Source organism: Nilaparvata lugens, chromosome 2 (genome assembly GCF_014356525.2).
Source record: "Nilaparvata lugens isolate BPH chromosome 2, ASM1435652v1, whole genome shotgun sequence".
NCBI lineage: Eukaryota > Metazoa > Arthropoda > Insecta > Hemiptera > Delphacidae > Nilaparvata > Nilaparvata lugens.
Window position 1 is genome coordinate 98,836,096 of NC_052505.1, and position 20,934 is coordinate 98,857,029.

Below are 20,934 nucleotides of genomic sequence, written 5' to 3' on the forward strand. Positions count from 1 at the left end.
GATGAGGTGACTTTAATATTTCATCAAAGATACGCCCAAAATCAGCGTTTTTCTCAGCTTTTCTGCGTTTTCTCAGTACTTTTCTCAGACTTTCTGATGGAATGAAGCATGCTCAAATGAAAAATGCAGGCGAGCGAAGCGAGCCCGCTGATCTCATTCCTGGACGATCCAGTCGGGGGTCCAGGGGGCGGAGCCCCCTGGCTAGACGGATATGGCGAGCGAAGCGAGCCTGACGGCTAGTAACTCAATAAATTATAAATTTGGATGTTATTAAATGAATTTAATTCAACCTGATCAGGAGCCTAGACGTTCACAAGAATCAATCCGATTGTTGCGAGGTCGATACGTAACTGATAAGATCAAGTTGTCGACTGAAAAGTGGACCAACAACACCAATATATCAAACACCAATTCATTCGCTCAGAAGCTACGTCGATTAAAGTCGAATTTAGATTCAGTAGCCCCTAAAATGTTCTCCTATCTGATCTCACCGCCTTTACAGTGAGGTCCACGTTATAATGGCAGTGGAGAATGATACGAGAGCGGCGTTGCCGAATCTCTTCCTTGCAAATGCCTTCTATAGAAGATAGTTCATACCGGTATAAACGGTGCGATATTATTAACTGTTCATTCATGTTAAAAATGATCAATATTATATTTTATTCGTCAAGAAAAATATTAAATAATGAATTTTCAAATTATTGAGATTCATGTTAATCAGATATATTTTACATTATTGAAAAACGATCCAGCAACATTGCGGGGCTAGAAAAGGATAGCGATATCTGCTTTGTCGAAGATAGACAAGGATAGCAGCACCAATTTTAGTCAAATACTGCCAGTATAACGTGGATCAGACTATAATTAATTACATTCGCTTCATTCAATAATCGTATCGTATCTCTTTTTTACGATCCATCCCTATCCGTTTTGAGATCTCTTGTTCTGCCTGCTTGATTTCGACCTCTTAATTCTTTTTCATCCTTGTTTGGCGGCTGAATGCAAATCGGTCCCGTTACGAAAAGAGTGAGATGAAGAATGAGAAGAAGAGAAGAAGAAGGAGATGAAGAAGAAGAAGAAGAAGAAAAAGAAGAAGAAAAGAAGAAGAAGAAGAGAAGAAGAAGAAGAAGAAGAAGAAGAAGAAGAAGAAGTAGAAGAAGAGGGAGAGGGTGAATGAGCAGTCAGATTAAGAGTTTAAGGTGACCTTTGAACTAATACTGCCTTTTAGTCGTCATCAGTTGTTGTTTCCTCATGAGAGAGTTGTTTAATTGAACCGTTGGGCTACCCTTGTCGGCTTAATTTCACTCTCATAATATGGTGAAATATGAATATATTATGGATATATTTCACTGTATACTAGTAGTTCTGTGAACAGTAGACCTCACGCAGTATTCTCATCCACAAGTACCTGATTGAAACTATAGACCTTATGGAAATAATACAGCAATAGACTGGCTTCTCCACACATCTGTGTAATCACTTGTCAGCTGATTTATGATGAATAATTTTCTGAAGGATGCTCCTTTTTCATTTTATATTATCCTTGAAATGCAAAATTTCCAAAAACCTTGTATATACGTCGACGAGCAATTAAGAAAGGAACATACCAGTCAAATTTCATGAAAATCAATTACCGCGTTTCGCCGTAAATGCGCAACATATAAACATATAAACATTCAAACATTCAAACATTAAAACATTAAGAGAAATGCCAAACCGTCGACTTGAATCTTAGATCTCACTTCGCTCGGTCAATTACGAATTCATCCAGGCGGTTTCTCCAAAGAAAGTCTCAATTACGAAATTGATATTTTCTGTGATTGTAAAGGAAGATTTTTGTTTGGATTTGTATTTTGAAACTAATTAATCTGATAAATTTGAAATTATTGTAATACATACATTTTTTGGACTCAAAATAGTGTGTGAATTAAGTTATCATTTACATTACCTCCAGACTGTATATTACAAATTAAGGTTTAAAGCAGTTTTGGGCGAATGTCTGTTGTTTTTACCTGCATTGTATCCATTGTCTATGAATAAATGAAATAGAATGAAATTACCTGCAGAGGCCAATATTGATGTATGGAGTCTGAATAAACTTCAAGTACTGAATCAACTTCTGCATGACAAGCAGGTAACCCGTGCTTCGCAAGGGTCTAATTGAAAAATTGACAAAACGACAATTTGGCTTACTAAAATCTTGAAGAATTAAATTATTATATAATTATAAAATTTTAGTACTAATTAAAATTTTTGCAACCCAGCGTCAGTTTACTAGAGATTGACAATAGTTCAACAACCGATACTAGTATCTCACAACTGTTCAATACGAGTAATTTTTACAATATCAAGTTGTTTCATTTTGGTCTATAGTGAGGTCCACGTTATAATGGCAGTGAAGAAAGGTAGGAAAAACGTTGCCAAATCTCTCCATTTTGCCACTGAGTGTACATAGCTGTTACTCAATTCATCCCATCAAATTTGATCTAATAATAATAATCATTTTTTGATAAATAATCAATTTAATGTCAAATTCATCATGAAAAATTGTTTTCCCTAATTGATACGAAAATTTGCTTTCATAACTGAGATCAGATTTTTATTTTATTCAACCTGGAATGGAGGCTAATTTAAAAAGCTGTGATACAACAATCTGAATTTCAAAACAACAGAATTAAGCTATTTGGTTGGTATTCTATTCTAATTTCTTTCAAAAATAATAGAAAAATATAAATCCTATTTGAAATAAGTAATTCAATGGAAATAATTCTGAAATAACCTTCCAATATTATTTATATCGGTACGAGTAGGTCTAATAACCTATACATGTAGGCTAACTGAAGCATGGATGAAGTCTGGGATGGTTAGTTATCAACTTTTAAAATGTTATTTCAGGTATTTTAATTTGTGTTTCTCATACGGTAATGTCTAAAAATTATTTCATTGTTCCAAAAATACATTTTAAATTAATTATACGACTTGTATATTCAAGTATTTTCATAGAATGAAGAAAAAAAAATGGCGACTGATGATGAATTGTTAACTTTTGTACAGTCACTCTGGCAAACTGACAACATTGCAATGCTAGAGAGAGATAGCGCTATCGGTTTTGTTGTATGATAGAAAAGGACAGCAACAGTATTGTCAATCGTAAACTGGCATTATAACCATTATAACATGGACCTCACTATAGCAGGTAACCCATCTTCTGCAGGAGTAAAATTGAATACTTGATAAACTGAAAGCTTGACCTACTAAAGAATTATAAGACATATTAAAAAAAAATTGAAATGAGCCTATTCCTCGATAAATTAAAAATCTACATGCTAAATTTAAAGTTAATCAGACCAGTAGTTCAGACGTGATGATGCGTCATTCGTGAATTTCCTATCCCGTACGTGTATAAGCCAATATTCTTCCCATCATTATAATAATAAATTATAGATCAACAATTTTTTTAGTTCATTATTATTATCACCTTGCTATAGTGAGGTCCACGTTATAATGGCAGTGTTCGATCAGCAATAGTATTGCTATCCTTGTCTGTCATTCAACAAAGCGGATAGCGCTATCTCTTTCTCGCTCTGCTGTGTTGTCTTTCAACAATGTAGAATTAATAATTGATCAACAAAATATGTTATCTTAATCATTAAAATTCATTATTAAATTATTATTAAATAACACACAGTAAAGTAAATTCGTATGGCTTTTGTTGGTGGGGAGTCCCTTGCGGGAAGGGTCCACCGCCTGAATAATAAATTTGAGCCAATGGGCCTTACGACTGTCATACTTCAGCCGGGACCGACAGTTTAACGTGCCCATCCGATAACACCCATATATTGTCAAATTCTACAGTTTTTTGGCACAAGAACATAGTTTTGTACCAAATAAAACTGTAGACAATATATGATGAAACTGTAGACTGTTTGTCGACAAGAAAGCAAAATGGCCGCTGTTTGAGTAACTGAAGACTCCGGACAATTTAAATATGACATTTAGATAAGTTTTTTACCCAGGAACAATGCCCTAAAGTGTTGGTAGGGCGTTCATAAATACCTTGTATATGTGTGTTTTTATTTCACTATTCATTCTGTGAACAGTAGACCTCACGCAGTATTCTCATCCACAAGAGTACCTGATTGAAACTATAGACCTTAATATGGAAATATAGCAATAGACTGGGTTCTCCACAAATCTGTGTAATCACTTGTCAGCTGATTTATGATGAATAATTCTATAGTCTGATTTTTACTCTAATATTGGCGTATAAAGGAGGCTCCTTTTTCCTTTACGTCGACGCACAATAATTGAAAAAGGAACATACCTGTCAAATTTCATGAAAATCTATTACCGCGTTTCGCCGTGAATGCCCAACATATGAACATATAACATTTAAACATTTAAACATTTAAACATTTAAACATTTAAACATTTAAACATTTAAACATTAAACATTTAAACATTTAAACATTTAAACATTTAAACATTTAAACATTTAAACATTTAAACATTTAACATTTAAACATTTAAACATTTAAACATTTAAACATTAAACATTTAAACATTTAAACATTTAAACATTTAAACATTTAAACATTTAAACATTAAACATTTAAACATTTAAACATTTAAACATTTAAACATTTAAACATTAAACATTTAAACATTTAAACATTTAAACATTTAAACATTTAAACATTTAAACATTATTTAAACATTTAAACATTTAAACATTTAAACATTATTTAAACATTTAAACATTTAAACATTATTTAAACATTTAAACATTAAACATTTAAACATTAAACATTTAAACATTAAACATTTAAACATTTAAACATTTAAACATTTAAACATTTAAACATTTAAACATTTAAACATTAAACATTTAAACATTTAAACATTTAAACATTTAAACATTTAAACATTTAAACATTTAAACATTTAAACATTTAAACATTTAAACATTTAAACATTAAACATTTTAACATTTTAACATTTAAACATTAAACATTTAAACATTTAAACATTTTAACATTTAAACATTTAAACATTTAAACATTTAAACATTTAAACATTTAAACATTTAAACATTTTAACATTAAACATTTAAACATTTAAACATTTAAAATTATTTTAAACATTCAAACCTTTAAACATTAAGAGAAATGCCAAACCGTCGACTTGAATCTTAAGGTGCGTACAGATTTACGCGCCGCGAACATGAGCAATTCACTTTTAATCAGCTGATGCCAAGCTGTTATATCTATATCTTACCGTTTCTGTAAAATACAGATATAGTCAACTGATTAAAAGTGAATGCTCATGTTCGTGGCGCGTATATCTGTACGCACCTTAAGACCTCACTTCGCTCGGTTAATTACGGAACGGTTCTACAACATCGACAGTGACTCATTGAATTATTAAAAGTTTTTTAAAAGAGTGCTTCTCCGATTTTTTCTCATGAAATTGATCACGATTAAAATTTAACCGGCTTTTGCGCAACCGGCACTTTACCTGCAGCACGTGCGTCCACTGTAGATATCCCTCACTCATCAATTAAAAATATCATGAAACAATAATTCGATAATTTCACGGTTCAATCCGATTATATAACTTCGACCTTGATTTCACCCTACCATAAATCTCCATTACAATAATTGTCACAGAGCAGTAGACCAGATCCTCCCATAGGATATAACCACTTTATTTATGATCCGACCATAAAACAGTTGGTAGGATGTACTATAATAAAGCATTTCACAATGTTCTCCTGGAACGAAAAATGTTGTATCTTTCACCATAGATGTCTATAATGAAAATGAAAGCTAGACTATATCACTTTCGTTTCATGGCCTGTCAATATTTCTATATATTTATATGGATATTATATGTATCTATAAATTTATATGTATATATAGATGAGAGATTCGAGGTACATACTATAATAAAGCAATAAAATACTACTGATACTTATTTATTATATCGTTGAGTTGTGGCACACTCATACCTGAAATAAAAATGTGAGAATTTATAGTGGAGGAAGTCCCAACCTCTTCGTATCATCGTAAACTTTATTGGCTCAATTATTTATTATTTTGAGGCAGTTCATTTCATGGCTCGATGCACGGTTCAATGCGGACCTGGCTGCCAAACTCAGAGAAAGTGCTAATGTTTCGTTTTCAAATCGTGGTGGAGAAGATTTGAATTACTTTTTTGTAGAACGGTGCGAAATAAGAATAACCTGATATTGTCAACACCACGAATTTGAAAAAATTGAGGTTTCTCCAATATAATAAAGGGAAGAATTATTGGATTATACATGTAGGGGATAGGGATGACGGACCCAGGTGGGGAGTTCACAGGGGTTGGAACCCCCGCCCCGAAGAAATTTTTCCAAAAATAAAATATTCATGTACATAGGAGCTAAATTTCTCAAGTAGGCTATTATTTAATTATTTTGATAGGTAAATAAAAGAGTTCAAAGTTCAAAACAATTTATAGTAAAAAGTACGTTACGTAACTTACACAATTTTGTGGACGTATTCAATAAAGTCTATTTGTATGGTATATCTTATTACTTTCTTATTTACCATAGACCACATAACGGGGAAAATTATATAAAGCTATCTTTAATATAAGTAGTTTATTTAAGGCTGTTCGGTGCACTTTTTTTTTTTAATTGGATAATCTTTTTGAATATAATCGTTAAGATCATTATAAGAGAGAGAAAAAGTGGCAACTGACATTTTTAAGTGGTCTAATAAGCGAATTATGGGTTGTTGAAGTGTTGAACACCGTTTAACAAAAAAATTTTCTCCCCAGATCATAAACGGTTTCAAATTTTCCATTGGAGTTTTTTGAATAGATTCAGCATATTATCATTGGCTTTGTTCTAATACGCGTTTTTCGCGAATTATACCAAAATAAACAAGCTATCGAATTTACAAAAAATGTTACTTTTTCATTTATGGACCATATGGGGAATAAAATATTTTAGTTTGGAAAGAGACATTTTTGGAATTTTTAAGAGAAGTTCTGTTAATATAGTCGAAACCGTTTATGATCTGGAAAGGAAACGAATTTAGCAATTCAACGACCATAACTCCCATAACTCGCTTATTAGACCACTTAAAAAATAATGTCAGTTGCCACTTTTTCTCACTCTTATAATAATCTTAACAATATTATATTGAGACAAATTTTCCAATTTGAATAAAAAAAAAAAATTCCTTAATGTCATGAGCACCTTTTTGAGCCAGCCAGAGAACAACAAATGGTTTGGTATGGAAATGGTCCAAGCGGCAAGCCCATCAAAGCTTCGTTTTGTCAATAAAAACATAATGGTCCGGAATAGGCTTATTTGACATTTTTAAAAGGTTTTATTGGGCCCTCCGGACCCCGCCTAGTATCACAGAAACAGTTTGAACAGTTCAATATTCTAGCTCAAATCAATAGGTTAATGTTTGACACTGGAGGGGTATATCACTCCTTCATATTCTAATCAATTGAGCAATGACCATGCACTATTACTTACAGTAACACTCTGCTACATTTAAACGAGATCTGTAGGCTTCTTCCATTTCAGTCTCCTCACTGTATTAGAGCTTCAGTTAGGCGAATAGCTTGGATGTTCTGATGATTATGTAATGAATAAAACTTGATTCTATTTGTTTCAGCCACAGACTCCGGGTACATGTATTGTATTTAATTTTAAATTCTTTGGTACCCGAGGTTTTGAATCCTTCACAAAGGTAACCTCAGTAATTACTTACCATCTATACTCTGATTTTATGATGTATTGTAATAAAACCAGTTCTTTTTTATTTCAGCTGTGACTGTACGCTACCTCACCAAGCGATACATCGGCGAATACAGTTCCACAACAGGTAGGATGTATCCGATTAATGATCACTAAAAGCATGAAGACGTCCTATCAATTGCATGCATTTTAAATAACTATCCGACTTTGAACTTGAATAGATTTGTTGAATGCGTGCTAAAAACTTTAACAGCCTTCATTAACTGCGTGATCCTCCGTTCAAGTAATCTATTTCATTAATTGAAATTCACTTCAAATTGTCAGCATTAGATGAACGGGGAGCGTTAGTTTTATTCATAAGGAATACTGGCAGTAAGAATAGAATCTTACTATACCGGAAAGTCTTGATAGTAATTAGTTTGATGTCTATTTTAGCACCTATTTTAATTAGTTTTATATCTTGAACTTCGGTTTTTTGTAAGTTTATTGCGACCTTTATCTTTGATCTTGCACATCTGATCTGGTGTTATAGTTATGTTATAATCTAATCTACTTAAATTCTGATCTGAATTGTCTCAATCTAAGATTCAAATTCAGGTTATTGATGTAATCTTGTAACGATTTTGCTGGTTGCATATTCTGGTATCAGCCTCTCTCAATAAACTGATCGTACCTACATTACTGATCATGATTAGCATTCTATTCATCCTTGAATTAAGATTATCCTTATATCTCCTTGAATCAATCTCGATTGGTATTTATCAACACAAATAATTCCAAGTAATTCCTCATGTATTCTCCAGGTAACCCCTTATGTGAGAGATTGGTTTTATCCTTGAGTCATTATCACGGGACTTGATACAAGCAAAAAAAATTGTTTTCAGGTTATCAATGAGCTCAGGATGGATTTTCAGGGAAGAATATTATTTCCATCTCTGTATTATAGTACACATATATAGTAGCCTATTTCAAGTATGAATATTGATAAAATATCAATGATTATGAACAAAAACATTGAAAAAGCTGCAGAGAATAACAGTATCCCCAATTGAAATATTTCCACAAACTGTCCCAATCATTGCTTTTTTGTAACAATGTAGGTTTCAATGTTTCGAAGGTTGGGGGTATATTTGAATAGGGGAGTCCACCCCCTTCAGCCACAATCATGAGCCTTTGGATCTTTTTCCCTCGGAGCGAGGAAAAATGAAAAAGATTGAACATTTTAAAAATATTTTTGTTTTAAGAGTCAACAACAAAAACAACATATTGGTCCTAAAGAAGGTAATAATCGTATTTATCCATTGAGTTACTCTGGGAAAATATTTTGAACTGCCTTTTCAAGAGAAACTTCATCACCCTAACATCAATTATTAGTTTCAGTTATTATATTGTATCTCTGTGGATAAGACAGGTGAGGCGATTCTCAATTTGTAGAAATTATATTCTCTTGCATCACAAATTGATTGATATCATGAATTTCTGTATTCAAGTATTCTCCTTCTCTATTTCGTTGAACCTGATAAACAGTAAACAATTTTCCTGTTGAGAAACTTCAGCAACTGATACTTCATAAATTGTAATTTTTCAATCCATTAGTTTTTAAAAATATTCTTATATTATGACCATTTGTTCTGAATCATGACTATTGGTGACTATTTGTGACTATCTGAATAGAATTTTCTCAGTTATAAAATTGGAAGCCTATTGCATTCTGCTTCTCTTGCCAAATACAAACTTTGAACCTCTAACCAGAGAAAACTTTACTCATAAGATTGTGTTCTTCTATGCTTCAACTTAGCAAGTTTTTCTCGAATGCTCTCGTTTCTAATCGCAAATAAAAATGAATTAAGATATTAATACAAGTTCTTGATTGAGCAACTCAGTTCGAAGAGCCGTGAAACCTTTTGATTATTATAATTATCCAATACAAGCCAGCTAGAAAGCTGACAACATTGCTTTAAATAAGTTATCAAAGTGCTCGTTGGCTTAATCCGGTTCAACTTTTTACAAGATCACTCAATTTTATTCATGAATATCATCTGCAATACAACTCAATTCAACTTTATCACTGTGGATGAGGCAATTGTTACTTTGAAGGAATTATATTTTCAAAATCACTTATCGTACAGTATTTATTTTTATTAGTACTAATTATTGGTTGGGGAGCTTCAGTTTTTATGACTGCAATGCTTTTAGCATCGGATAATTTGCCTTACTCGTACTCTAAGTATGATTGTATGGTAATAACTGGAGTTACATTTAGTTACTGAAATGCTCATAAAAAGTAGGAATTTTCGAGAAAAAATTTACACACACTCACACACACACACACACCACACACACACACACACACACACACACACACGCATGAAACATATAGAAATTTTGAAATTGTCGTACCTCAATTTTTTTCGGAAAGCAATACTTTCCTTGCCTGTGGTAATAGGGCAAGGAAAGTAAAAACAATAGTTATTTGTATATCTAGAGTGAAAAGTGTTCTTTTTTCTCCCCGAGGGAAAAGTTTCATTTCAACTGTATTCAACATGAACCAGTTATCCACTGTATTGAACTGGATAATTCTTTATTCTTTATTGATTCATAGAATAAGTACATGATAGGGACAGAAAAAATAAGGTAACCATGTGCTATTCCTCTCCCAATTTTATATAACGTTTCACATAGTCCGAAATAGGTTAATTCTTGTAGTTGTTCACTTCACAAAATTTTCAGGCCTTAATTATTTTCACAAAATTTTGAATTAAGATGCTTCAAAACCTAGAAGAAATATTCCACATTATTATCACTGAAATAGGGAATTTTCACATATAAAAGAAATAATTCTGCAGGACCAAAAAACAAACTTATTATTCTAAAAGCACAGCTATTCAATCATCGATTTGCCCATTTTGGCAACAACATTTCATGTATTTATTCGCACTCCATCAATAAAACCCAAGTGCCAATGTGCAGACGTTTGGAGCCAATAATTGGCAATTCAAAATCGAATAACACTTTCACGTGAAACACTGTTAGTAAAAGTGATGAACATAAAATGAGTGGGTATGGATAGACTGTTGAAAGGGTATTCACTTGAAAGGAGTGGGAGAGAGAGTGAGAGAGTGCGAGTCTGAGTGAGAGAGAGTGAGTGACTGTCAAAAGGATACTCACTAAAGACGAGTAGAAGAGAGAGTGAGAGAGTGTGTGAGAGAGCGAGAGAGAGTGACTGTCAAAATGGTACTCACTAAATACGAGTGGAAGAGAGAGTGAGAGAGTGTGTGAGAGAGCGAGAGAGAGCGACTGTCCAAAGGGTACATGAGATCAGTGGTAGAAAGAGAGAGTGTGAGTGAGACAGTGAGAGAGACTGTCGAAAGGGCTTCACTCACTTTCACTCGCTGTGATTATTTCAGAGTAGAGTATTATAACTAAATAATGTACTTGTTTTAAAAATAATGTTCAAACTGGTTTCACCCCTCATCTAGCACCAACAACAAAATAATGATAATTTCAGCGCATATTTGTAATAAATGAATAATCTTCATACGCCCACATGAAGCTATTCAGTGTTATATTGTATTCTAAACATTATTCCGGCTATTAAAATAATGCGCAAACTTTCATTGGAGAAACCTCTTCTCTGGTTTTTTCACTCTTTTTTCTGCTCCGATGTATATTTTGATTGTTTTCAAGTTCATTGTTCCGAAACTTTCTCGTGAAATGTCATTGTCACAATATGTCAATAGGTATTCATTAATTTATTTATTAACAGTCAATATTTTATTGGTGAAAATCGTTGCATGTATTATGGTTATTTGTGGTCCTCGCATGTATTTTGAATTCATTTGAATACATGATATAATTGGATACATAAGATTTGATGCATGCCTATTAATTTTCTACTAAACTATTACAACTGCGTGCCGATATTTCGAGAAATATCAATAATTCATGAATTCAAGTCTCAAGTTATGTTTGTTTTGTTTCTATAATCATTATTTTGTAGTGGTAGATATCTGAAGTGTTAACTGTAGTGTATAGATGAATAAAGTATTAATGAAAACCAGAGCTTCGAATGGATCGATTTGAAATAATCACATCAACTTATCAATGATATAATAAAGGAAAGGATTGGCTTATACACGTACGATATGGGAAATTCACGAATGACGCATCATTCCGTCTGAACTACTGGATTGATTAGCTTGAAGTTTTGCATAATTATAGATTCTCAATTTACCGAGGTTGTTTATAGGCCTATTTTGAATTCTTCAAGATTCTTCAAAACAAATCTTTTATTTTTTTAGTTTATCGGCTATTCTTTAAAGGGTAATTTGTTTTCAAGAGAATAGTTGAATGTTTACAAAGGGAACTGTAATTTCTGTGTAATAAAAAGAAAGATTGATGGAATAGAAATAAAAATTCAAAAATAAGATTGTAATTTCAGTTTGCTAGCATAACAACCATCAATATATCATATATCTTGAAGAATTCAAAATAGGCCTATAAACAAGCTCGGTAAATTGAGAATCTATATGCAAAACTTCAAGCTAATCAATCCAGTAGGTCAGGTTTTCAGTTTGCTAAGATTTTTGTCAGACCATTGCGGGGACCAAGCACGGGCTACTTACTAATTTATTATAAAATTGTAAACAAATTTTGGTTGTTACTCCACTCATTCCCCCGTTAAATGGAAGCTTGACCATTAAGCAGCATTGTGGAAGAAGCCAAATGATTGGAAGCTGGTAGACTTGAAAAGATTACAATTTATTGTCATTGGCTTAGAATGAGATGATGAAGAAGAAGAAGAAGAAGAAGAAGAAGAAGAAGAAGAAGAAGAAGAAGAAGAAGAAGAAGAAGAGAAGAAGAAGAAGACGAAGAAGAAAGAAGAAGAAGAGAGAAGAAGAAGAAAGAAGAAGAGAAGAAGAAGAAGAAGAAGAAGAAGAGAAGAAGAAGAAGAAGAAGAAGAAGGAGAAGAAGAAGGAGAAGAAGAAGAAGAAAAGAAGAAGAAGAAGAAGAATCCCTCAATATTATTGTTATCTCTCAACTCTTCTTGAGCTTCTAGCAAGAAAGAAAGAATACAAATAATATATCATACATTTCATCTCTAGCGAGAAATATGAATCTCCAGTACCTACTTTACAGCTATTTTTGAGAAGTTGAGTGGAAATTATCGTAAGAATAGAGTCGGAAAATTAAATACAATGTACAGAATAATTATCGAAAATAGTTCAACTCCACTTTTTTCAAATCAAAACTTATGGAGGAGACTATTATTTGTTACGAATACTGTACAACGAAACCAAACCGACGTACAAAATATATTATCTATTATTTAGTGGATATTGATGTTGTGGAATTTTTCCATAATTGAAGAGACTTGACAATTTCTCAAATCTCTTCAAATATTATCTAGTGACCAATAAATGGGAGAGGAAAGTTTGTCGAATTCATTCACACGAGAAATCTATACAAAATTGAATATCTTTTGAAAACATTTGAAAAGTCCACAATACGTCTGTGAACGTGACCAATCCTGAACTAAAATTGAATAAACACAACAAAAATATTGAAAATGAAAGCTGAAGAAGCTCTATTGCTGCTGAAAGACGGAAGAGCTGATTGAAAAATTAACATAACCGAATTTATTACTCAAGCTGAATAAATTCACACTTTAGCGTTCTACAGCTGTGCGAATCCATTTGCTGAAATCTGCAAGTCGAATTGAGGAAAGTAAGTTACGAGTTGAAAAATCACTGTTGAATCCCGATGTAAGTTAATATTCAAATGTGGCTTGTGACTTACATGCAAATAAGGCTGAGATTAATGTCATTGAAGGACGATGATTTTGGTGAAACTCATCTTAATTTATTGTTGGTTCATTCTATCCGGTGCTGTCTTCCTCAGAGTATGATACAGTCATCCTACAACATCCTATACTATGAAACAAGCAACTTCTGTTTATATGTTTAGATGTTTGGATGTTTAGATATTTAAATGTTTAGATGTTTATATGTTTGTATTGCACCGGATCTCGAAAACGGCTCCAACGATTCTCACGAAATTCAGAAGGTTTATAATATGAAGATTCAATTGCATCAGGTCTCATCCCTGAGAAAACTCGCTGAAGGACATTAAAAGGATAAAATATTATTCATCCTTGAAAAAAACAGCTGATAATAATTATTCATTCCGTCGTCTGTTGGTGATGGAAATGAGTGAGCGAGTTCATGTGTGTGTGACTGTCTCAAAATTATGACTCAACTTTTGAACTTTTGTAATCATTCAATCAGGTACTTAGTGCTGGTTGCAAAAAAGCCGGGTTATTTTCAATCCTGAATTATTCAAAAAGATCCATCTTTTTGAAATAGTATTCTCTGATTTGGTTCACGTGAAGTTAATCTGGATTAAAGTTTAACCGGCTTTTGTGCAACTGGGCCTTTGTGAAGGAAATTATTGCATTTCTCTGGGAATCAATCTCAGTTCACTGTGATTAGATAAAAAATTTCTGTATGAATGTTATTTTAATTTCTTTTTTCGTAATACATTTTTCATGCTTTTGTACTCTAGAGCGAAGCTCGGTCCCCGATATTAAATGATAAAATGATATCGCATACTGTATGATACTGTATAGAATAGAACAGAAATCACTCAAGGTTATACTGTTTGTCATTGTAGGCGTAAATCCATTATACGTTTATTAAGAACATAAGAACAAGCTTATAGGGACAGCTGTTCTATTAAAATATTTTTTGATCGTATATTAATAATTGTTGGAATGAAATTGATTGCACCTATAATATTGATCTAACCCCCGCAATGTGAAGGGAAAAAATGGTTAAATCTACGGATGGGCTGGAATGGGAGGATACATATTGGTTAAAGGGGGTATACCATTCATCTGGTTCCAGACCCAGACTCTGCAGGGATCTGGATATTAATATCAAAAATTTTGTCTGAAAATTGAGAAACTACCATACTTAAACTATTTCGGACAATGAGTTATCTAAATTTGGGAGAGGAATAGCACAAGGTTACCTTACTTTTCCTCTCCCTATCATTTTGATAATGTAATTATTCTATGAATCAATAAAGAAGATTTTATTTGTCTAATAAGATTGGAGATGGGACATTGAACTTTTATCAAATTTGACATATTTGAGGGTCTTCTCAGGATCCATCATATTAAAGTATCGTGTTTCAATTACCAGTTCCAATCCTTCTATAGAGTAAAAAGTCGTGGAATAATTATTCAAAACAGCAAAAAAGGCCTATTTATAAGAAAATACATACATATCTTATGAATTTGAAATGGAGGTTGCCAATTAATAAAATTATCATTCATCTCAAATTTTGTGAAATTTTTCAGTCCAAGTATGGCAAAATTTCTCCAGACCACGTTACTGTCTATAGGTTTTATTTGAATGCGAATTGCACTTGAAAAACTGACAAAAATTGTTGTAATTTGATATATCCTGCACTTTTTGACAACTCTCATCCTGAAAGCTCTTATTCTATCAATGACACACACTGTGAGACATTTCATTTTATTCCTTTTCTTTCAATTTTCTCTATCATTCTCAATTCCATTTCACACACTTCTTTATTATTTTCGTTCCTTTCATGTCCATCTTTCGCCTCTCACATGAAACGTCGTCTTATTTTCGAAGAAAGTTTTGAACCCTCTCACATTCGAAAGAAGTAAAAAACGAATATAGTAGAGACTTGATAAGGCATATCATATTCTGTTCCAAGCATAGAAATTTATATCGTCAATTCTCTGGTTCCAAGATAGACACGGAGACGAGTGTGGCAGCCCTATTGTCTATCCTCTCATTTCTTATAGATTTCAAGCCTCTCTCCATTCATCTTCTTTCTTCTTTCAACTGTCATCCCATATTAGTCATGATTTTTGGGTATCATATTTCAAACCTCACTGATGCATATCAATTCATGAATCTCTCTCATTCTACGAGTTCAATAGTGAGGTCCACGTTATAATGGCAGTATTTGATCAACATTGGTGTTGCTATCCTTGTCTATCATTCTACAAAGCAGATAGCGCTATCCTTTTCTACCTCCGCCAGATCATTTTCCAATAGTGTCGAAACATAATTGATCAACAAATTCAATGAACATTTATTATTCAATTATTGAAAAATATATTCCCTTGACAGATGGAATATCCTATTATATTAAGCGAGCAATTTCTGTATATATTTTTATATTTGGTTATCTATATTTATTTTTCTATATTTGGTTATTTATGTCCAACGAATCCCGAAAACGGCTCCAACGATTTTCACAAAATTTGGAACATAGTAGGTTTATGATATAAAAATTCGATTCACTAGGTCTCATCCATTGGAAAACTCGCTGAACGACATTAAAGGGATAATCCATCCTTGGAAAAACAGCTGAGACTTTCGTCGTCTGTGGATGGTAAAAAAGTGAGTGAGACCAATACCTACTATTACTTAAGTATTAGTAGGTATTGGTGAGACGCACTCGGTCTGTGGAAAATCAAAATATCTCATCCCCGAAATTCATAAGCTGACGTATAGCCAGCTGTAAAATATAAACACAATCATTCTAAAGAATTGTGTTCTGTTTATCAATAAATAAAAATAAGGAGGGAAGCTCGGTGCCCCGATACTGATTGATTGATCAATCTCAAACCATAATGGAAAGCTAATATTACATCTGATATACCGGCATCAGCTATCCTAGATTCAGCTTAAACACTGAGTAGCAGAATTAAATATACGAACTCAAAATTTGAGATTTATATTGGTAATACATTCCACAGAAAAGAAGCTGTCAAGTTGGTATGATCTCTATCATAGTTGTTGCTATGTTGAGCTGGTCGACAAATACAAGTATTTGGGTGTTGTTTTTGATAGCCGGCTCTCCTTGGTCGGCTCACACTTCATACATCAATGGTAGGCTGAGGAAGTTTATTTATGTGTTCTCTGTGTTGTCCAAAATCCTCAACCATGGACAGTTGAAAATGGTGTATTATGCATTCGTACAATGCATCCTTCAATTTGGCATTATGGTATGGGGAGGTTCCACAAATGCATCAGTAAAGTGTTTGGAAATAACTCAGAAGGCCATTATCAAGGCAGCTCTTTGTGTTCCGATCCGTTACCCCACAGAAGCATTGTTCAATTCATTTAAAGTACTGGACCTGTGACAACTTTTTATCAAGAACCTGCTTTTGTTTGGTTTTAAAAGAAATTTCAATATGTTGCAACCTGTGAACCATGTTTATCCAACTAGATATAGAATTAATGTCGGCATAACTGTCCCCCCTATCAATAGATCTGCATCAGCATCCAACCCCCACCATTTTATCCATATTATCTACCAGAATATCCCAACAGTTTTGCGTACAGTTTTACCAAGCACAAATATCTACAAAAGAATGCTTACCTCATGGCTAATTCAAACTGGTAGAGAATCTTCTAAAAATATGTTGAAGTCAGCCCACTCCACTTATATTTGAAAATGCATTTCATAGTTTCTCCTCCCTTCTGATATATTATCTTCAATGATCTCCATTCTTATTTTTATCTCTGTATTCTCAGGTCTATAATATTATATCTTCTCTTCAGATTTTAGATCCTATTCTACATTGATTTCCTCATTATCCTTATATTCTTATCTCTCTCTTTCTTTCTCTCTCACTCTCTCTCTGTCTCCATGTATGTACGGTATGCATTTGTATGTGTAGGCCTATACATGCATATGTGAACATATATGTGTATGTGTCTTAAAAATAATAATAAACTATTACATGGTGCAGTACTTGATCAAAATCCAATGCAACTCGGTCCCCGCGCACAGGCACAGCCCATGCGGGGACCTTCCTCCTATTCAACAGTTATTTGTGTTAACAGCAATAATAGTTATCAATTTAACAGTCACAGTTTTGTTAATCATGGTCATGTATTTTTGGAAATTTTATTTTATATACATTATAATATCAACATAGGCTACTGGGGCTCATAGTCATGTTATAATTCTGTGTATATTTTGAGTTTTATTGCTGCTATAACATGTATTGTGTTTTTGTTTTTGAGGAATAAACAGTTTGATTTGATTTGATAGTGTGGATGAAGCCCTATAATTGGCCAATATCTATTGACCAATGGAGGTTGAGCTGTACTGTCATTGGCCGAGACAAGACAGGCCAAGTATGGTCATGAGAACCGTAAACAACAAGATAATCAGTAACTAATAATAACAAATGGATAATATGAGTTTGAATATTAAAATATACTATTTTTCCTTTACAATTACACAGAAATACGTAAAAGTATAGTTCATGTATAGTTGTGAACTTGATAATACTACTCGTATATAATACTAGTAGTTCTGTGTAGACCTCAAGCAGTATTCTCATCCACAAGTACCTGATTGAAACTATTATAGACCTTATGGAAATACAGCAATAGACTGGCTTCTCCACACATCTGTGTAATCACTTCAGCTGATTTATGATGAATAATTCTATAGTCTGATTTGTACTCTAATATTGGCGTATGAAGGAGGCTCCTTTTTCCTTTTATATTTATCCTTGAAATGCAAAATTTCCAAAATCCTTGTATATACGTCGACGTGCTATTAAAAAAGGAACATACCTGTCAAATTTCATGAGAATCTATTACCGCGTTTCGCCGTAAATGCGCAACATATAAACATTTAAACATTCAAACATTTAAACATTAAGTGAAATGCCAAACCGTCGGCTTGAATCTTAGACCTCACTTCGCTCGGTCAACTAATTGAGGTTCTTAATTTATTCTCAAATCAAATATTGTTCCAGCAATCAGATTTTTAACTTAAATATGTGTAACGCTAGTTCGCCTCCATGGTGCACATTGGGTAACGCTAAATGGACTAGCAAATGATGGCGGTCAGACAAACTTATGTTCTCCTGACCAAAAACTACACAACATCTCAAAGAATTTGGAAATATACAGTGTATATCTAGGCATTTGAGACTCATGAGCTATATATTTGTTGTGTATCTGCCATACGCTAAATAATAATAATATTCTCGAATCTAGTCTTCGAAAACTATATTATATCTATAATAGAATGACTAGAAATAATTTGAAACTAGGAGGTAATCTATTTGTGATTAATAGAAAGAACAGAAGCATGCAATTCTATACCAGAAGATTAAGGAACCTTATTTTGGAATGATACATTATTCATCAAGTTCAGGAATTCGAATAACCTTATCCAGTATAATAATCTCATTCAACCTTATCTTATTTAGGAATGAAATTTTCAAATAATCAGTCTCATACAAAACTTCCAGCTGGGTGGTTATTCTGTTAATTTACTAAATCACTAATTCTGCCAAGTTACATCTCAGTCCGTATAGAAACTGGACCCTGTATTTTTTTAAACTCTTCATTAATTGGTCACTTAATTTATCAATATCTCTTCTGAAATCATTGTAAACACGAGTCATATCTCTTCCTCCTAGCCGAGAATTATAATAACTCTCTCTTGATTTATAAATCAAACCTTGATTTCTCCCAAATCATAGTACACACAAGTCATCTCTTTTCCTCCTTCATAACAAGAAATACATATCATCATAATGAATGTTTATTGTGGCTTCCTTATAATAATTGACCGAGCAGAGTGAGGTCTAAGATTCAAGTCGACGGTTTGGCATTTCTCTTAATGTTTAAATGTTTATATGTTTATATGTTGTGCATTTACGGCGAAACGCGGTAATAGATTTCCATGAAATTTGACAGGTATGTTCCTTTTTTAATTGCGCGTCGACGTATATACAAGGTTTTTGGAAATTTCGCATTTCAAGGATGATATATAAAAGGAAAAAGGAGCCTCCTTCATACGCCAATATTAGAGTAAAAATCTGGTGTGGCGCACTCACACAACTTTTCCTTGCCGTTATGAAATTGATCACCTGACGCTAGTGTTCCCGCGCATCACAAGTCTACTATTCAAAGATTTGAGCCAGCTGGTGACAGGGCAATAACGCTGGAGACACACATGAGGTCTACTATCTCTTCATAGTGAATGATTTAATAGAATCAACAATAATTTGCAATTGAATAATCACATTTTCTCAAATTTAAAGCTTATTTTCAATTTTAGGTGAAAATGTTACTGAACATTAATTGTAGAGATTTTCATGCTCAATCTACTTCACTTGATTTTTTTTTTGTTTCAATTGTATCTGAAGCCTGATAATTGGGAATCTATCTGCATTGATGGGGCGGAGCTCCTGAAATTTTTACAGATATGGGACTTGTGGCAGTTGATAGAGCTTATCGATGACTATTTTAGGAATGAATTTGATCAAAATCGTTGAAGCCGTTTCCGAGAAAATCACGAAAAACCCTGTTTTTGACAACATTTTCGCCATTTTAGCCGCCATCTTGAATTGCATTTGATCGAAATTGTTCGTGTCGGATCCTTATAGTGAAAGGACCTTGAGTTCCAAATTTCAAGTCATTCCGTTAATTGGGAGATGAGATATAGTGTACACAGACGCACATACACTCATACACACACATACAGACCAATACCCAAAAACAAGTTTTTGGACTCAGGGGACCTTGAATCGTATAGAAATTTAGAAATTGGGGTACCTTAGTTTTTTTCGGAAAGCAATAGGCAATTCCTTACCTATGGTAATAGGGCAAGGAAAATAGAAATCAGACTATAGAGTTATTCATCATAAATCAGCTGACAAGTGATTATACAGATGTGTGGAGAAGCCAGTCTATTGCTGTATTTCCATAAGGTCTGTAGTTCCAATCAGGTACTACTTGTGGATGAGAATACTGCGTGAGGTCTACTGTTCACAGAACTACCAGTTAATTTTACATTGTTGAAAGGCGATCTGTCCACAGAGCAAAGCGAGAAAGAGTTCGCGCTATCCGTTTTGTTGAATGGTAGACAAGGATAGCAATACCATTGGCAATCAAACTCTGTCATTATAACGTGGACCTCACTATAGATCAGTTAGGCAGATTGTGAAACTTTAAAATTCACTATATTTTGAAACCACCACTTTAAAGTCTTATCAGATTGCGAATCTCAAATCATCTTCAAAATTCAACCTACCACTTTAAATCCAAATTTTTCCTCAGTAGTTTATCTCTCGACGTCAAGATTCTAAA

General features: G+C 33.2%; 1 protein-coding gene across 2 annotated transcripts in view; it reads left to right on the forward strand.

Annotated features, from left to right (window-relative positions):
• LOC111051251 (ras-related and estrogen-regulated growth inhibitor-like) overlaps nt 1-20,934 on the forward strand; it is a 174,721-nt gene that overhangs the window by 49,742 nt on the left and 104,045 nt on the right. For both annotated transcript variants that reach the window (XM_039422246.1, XM_039422247.1), the window contains one exon: nt 7,833-7,889. In XM_039422246.1, coding sequence (XP_039278180.1) covers nt 7,833-7,889 — 57 coding nt within the window. The remainder of the gene's footprint in view (nt 1-7,832; nt 7,890-20,934) is intronic.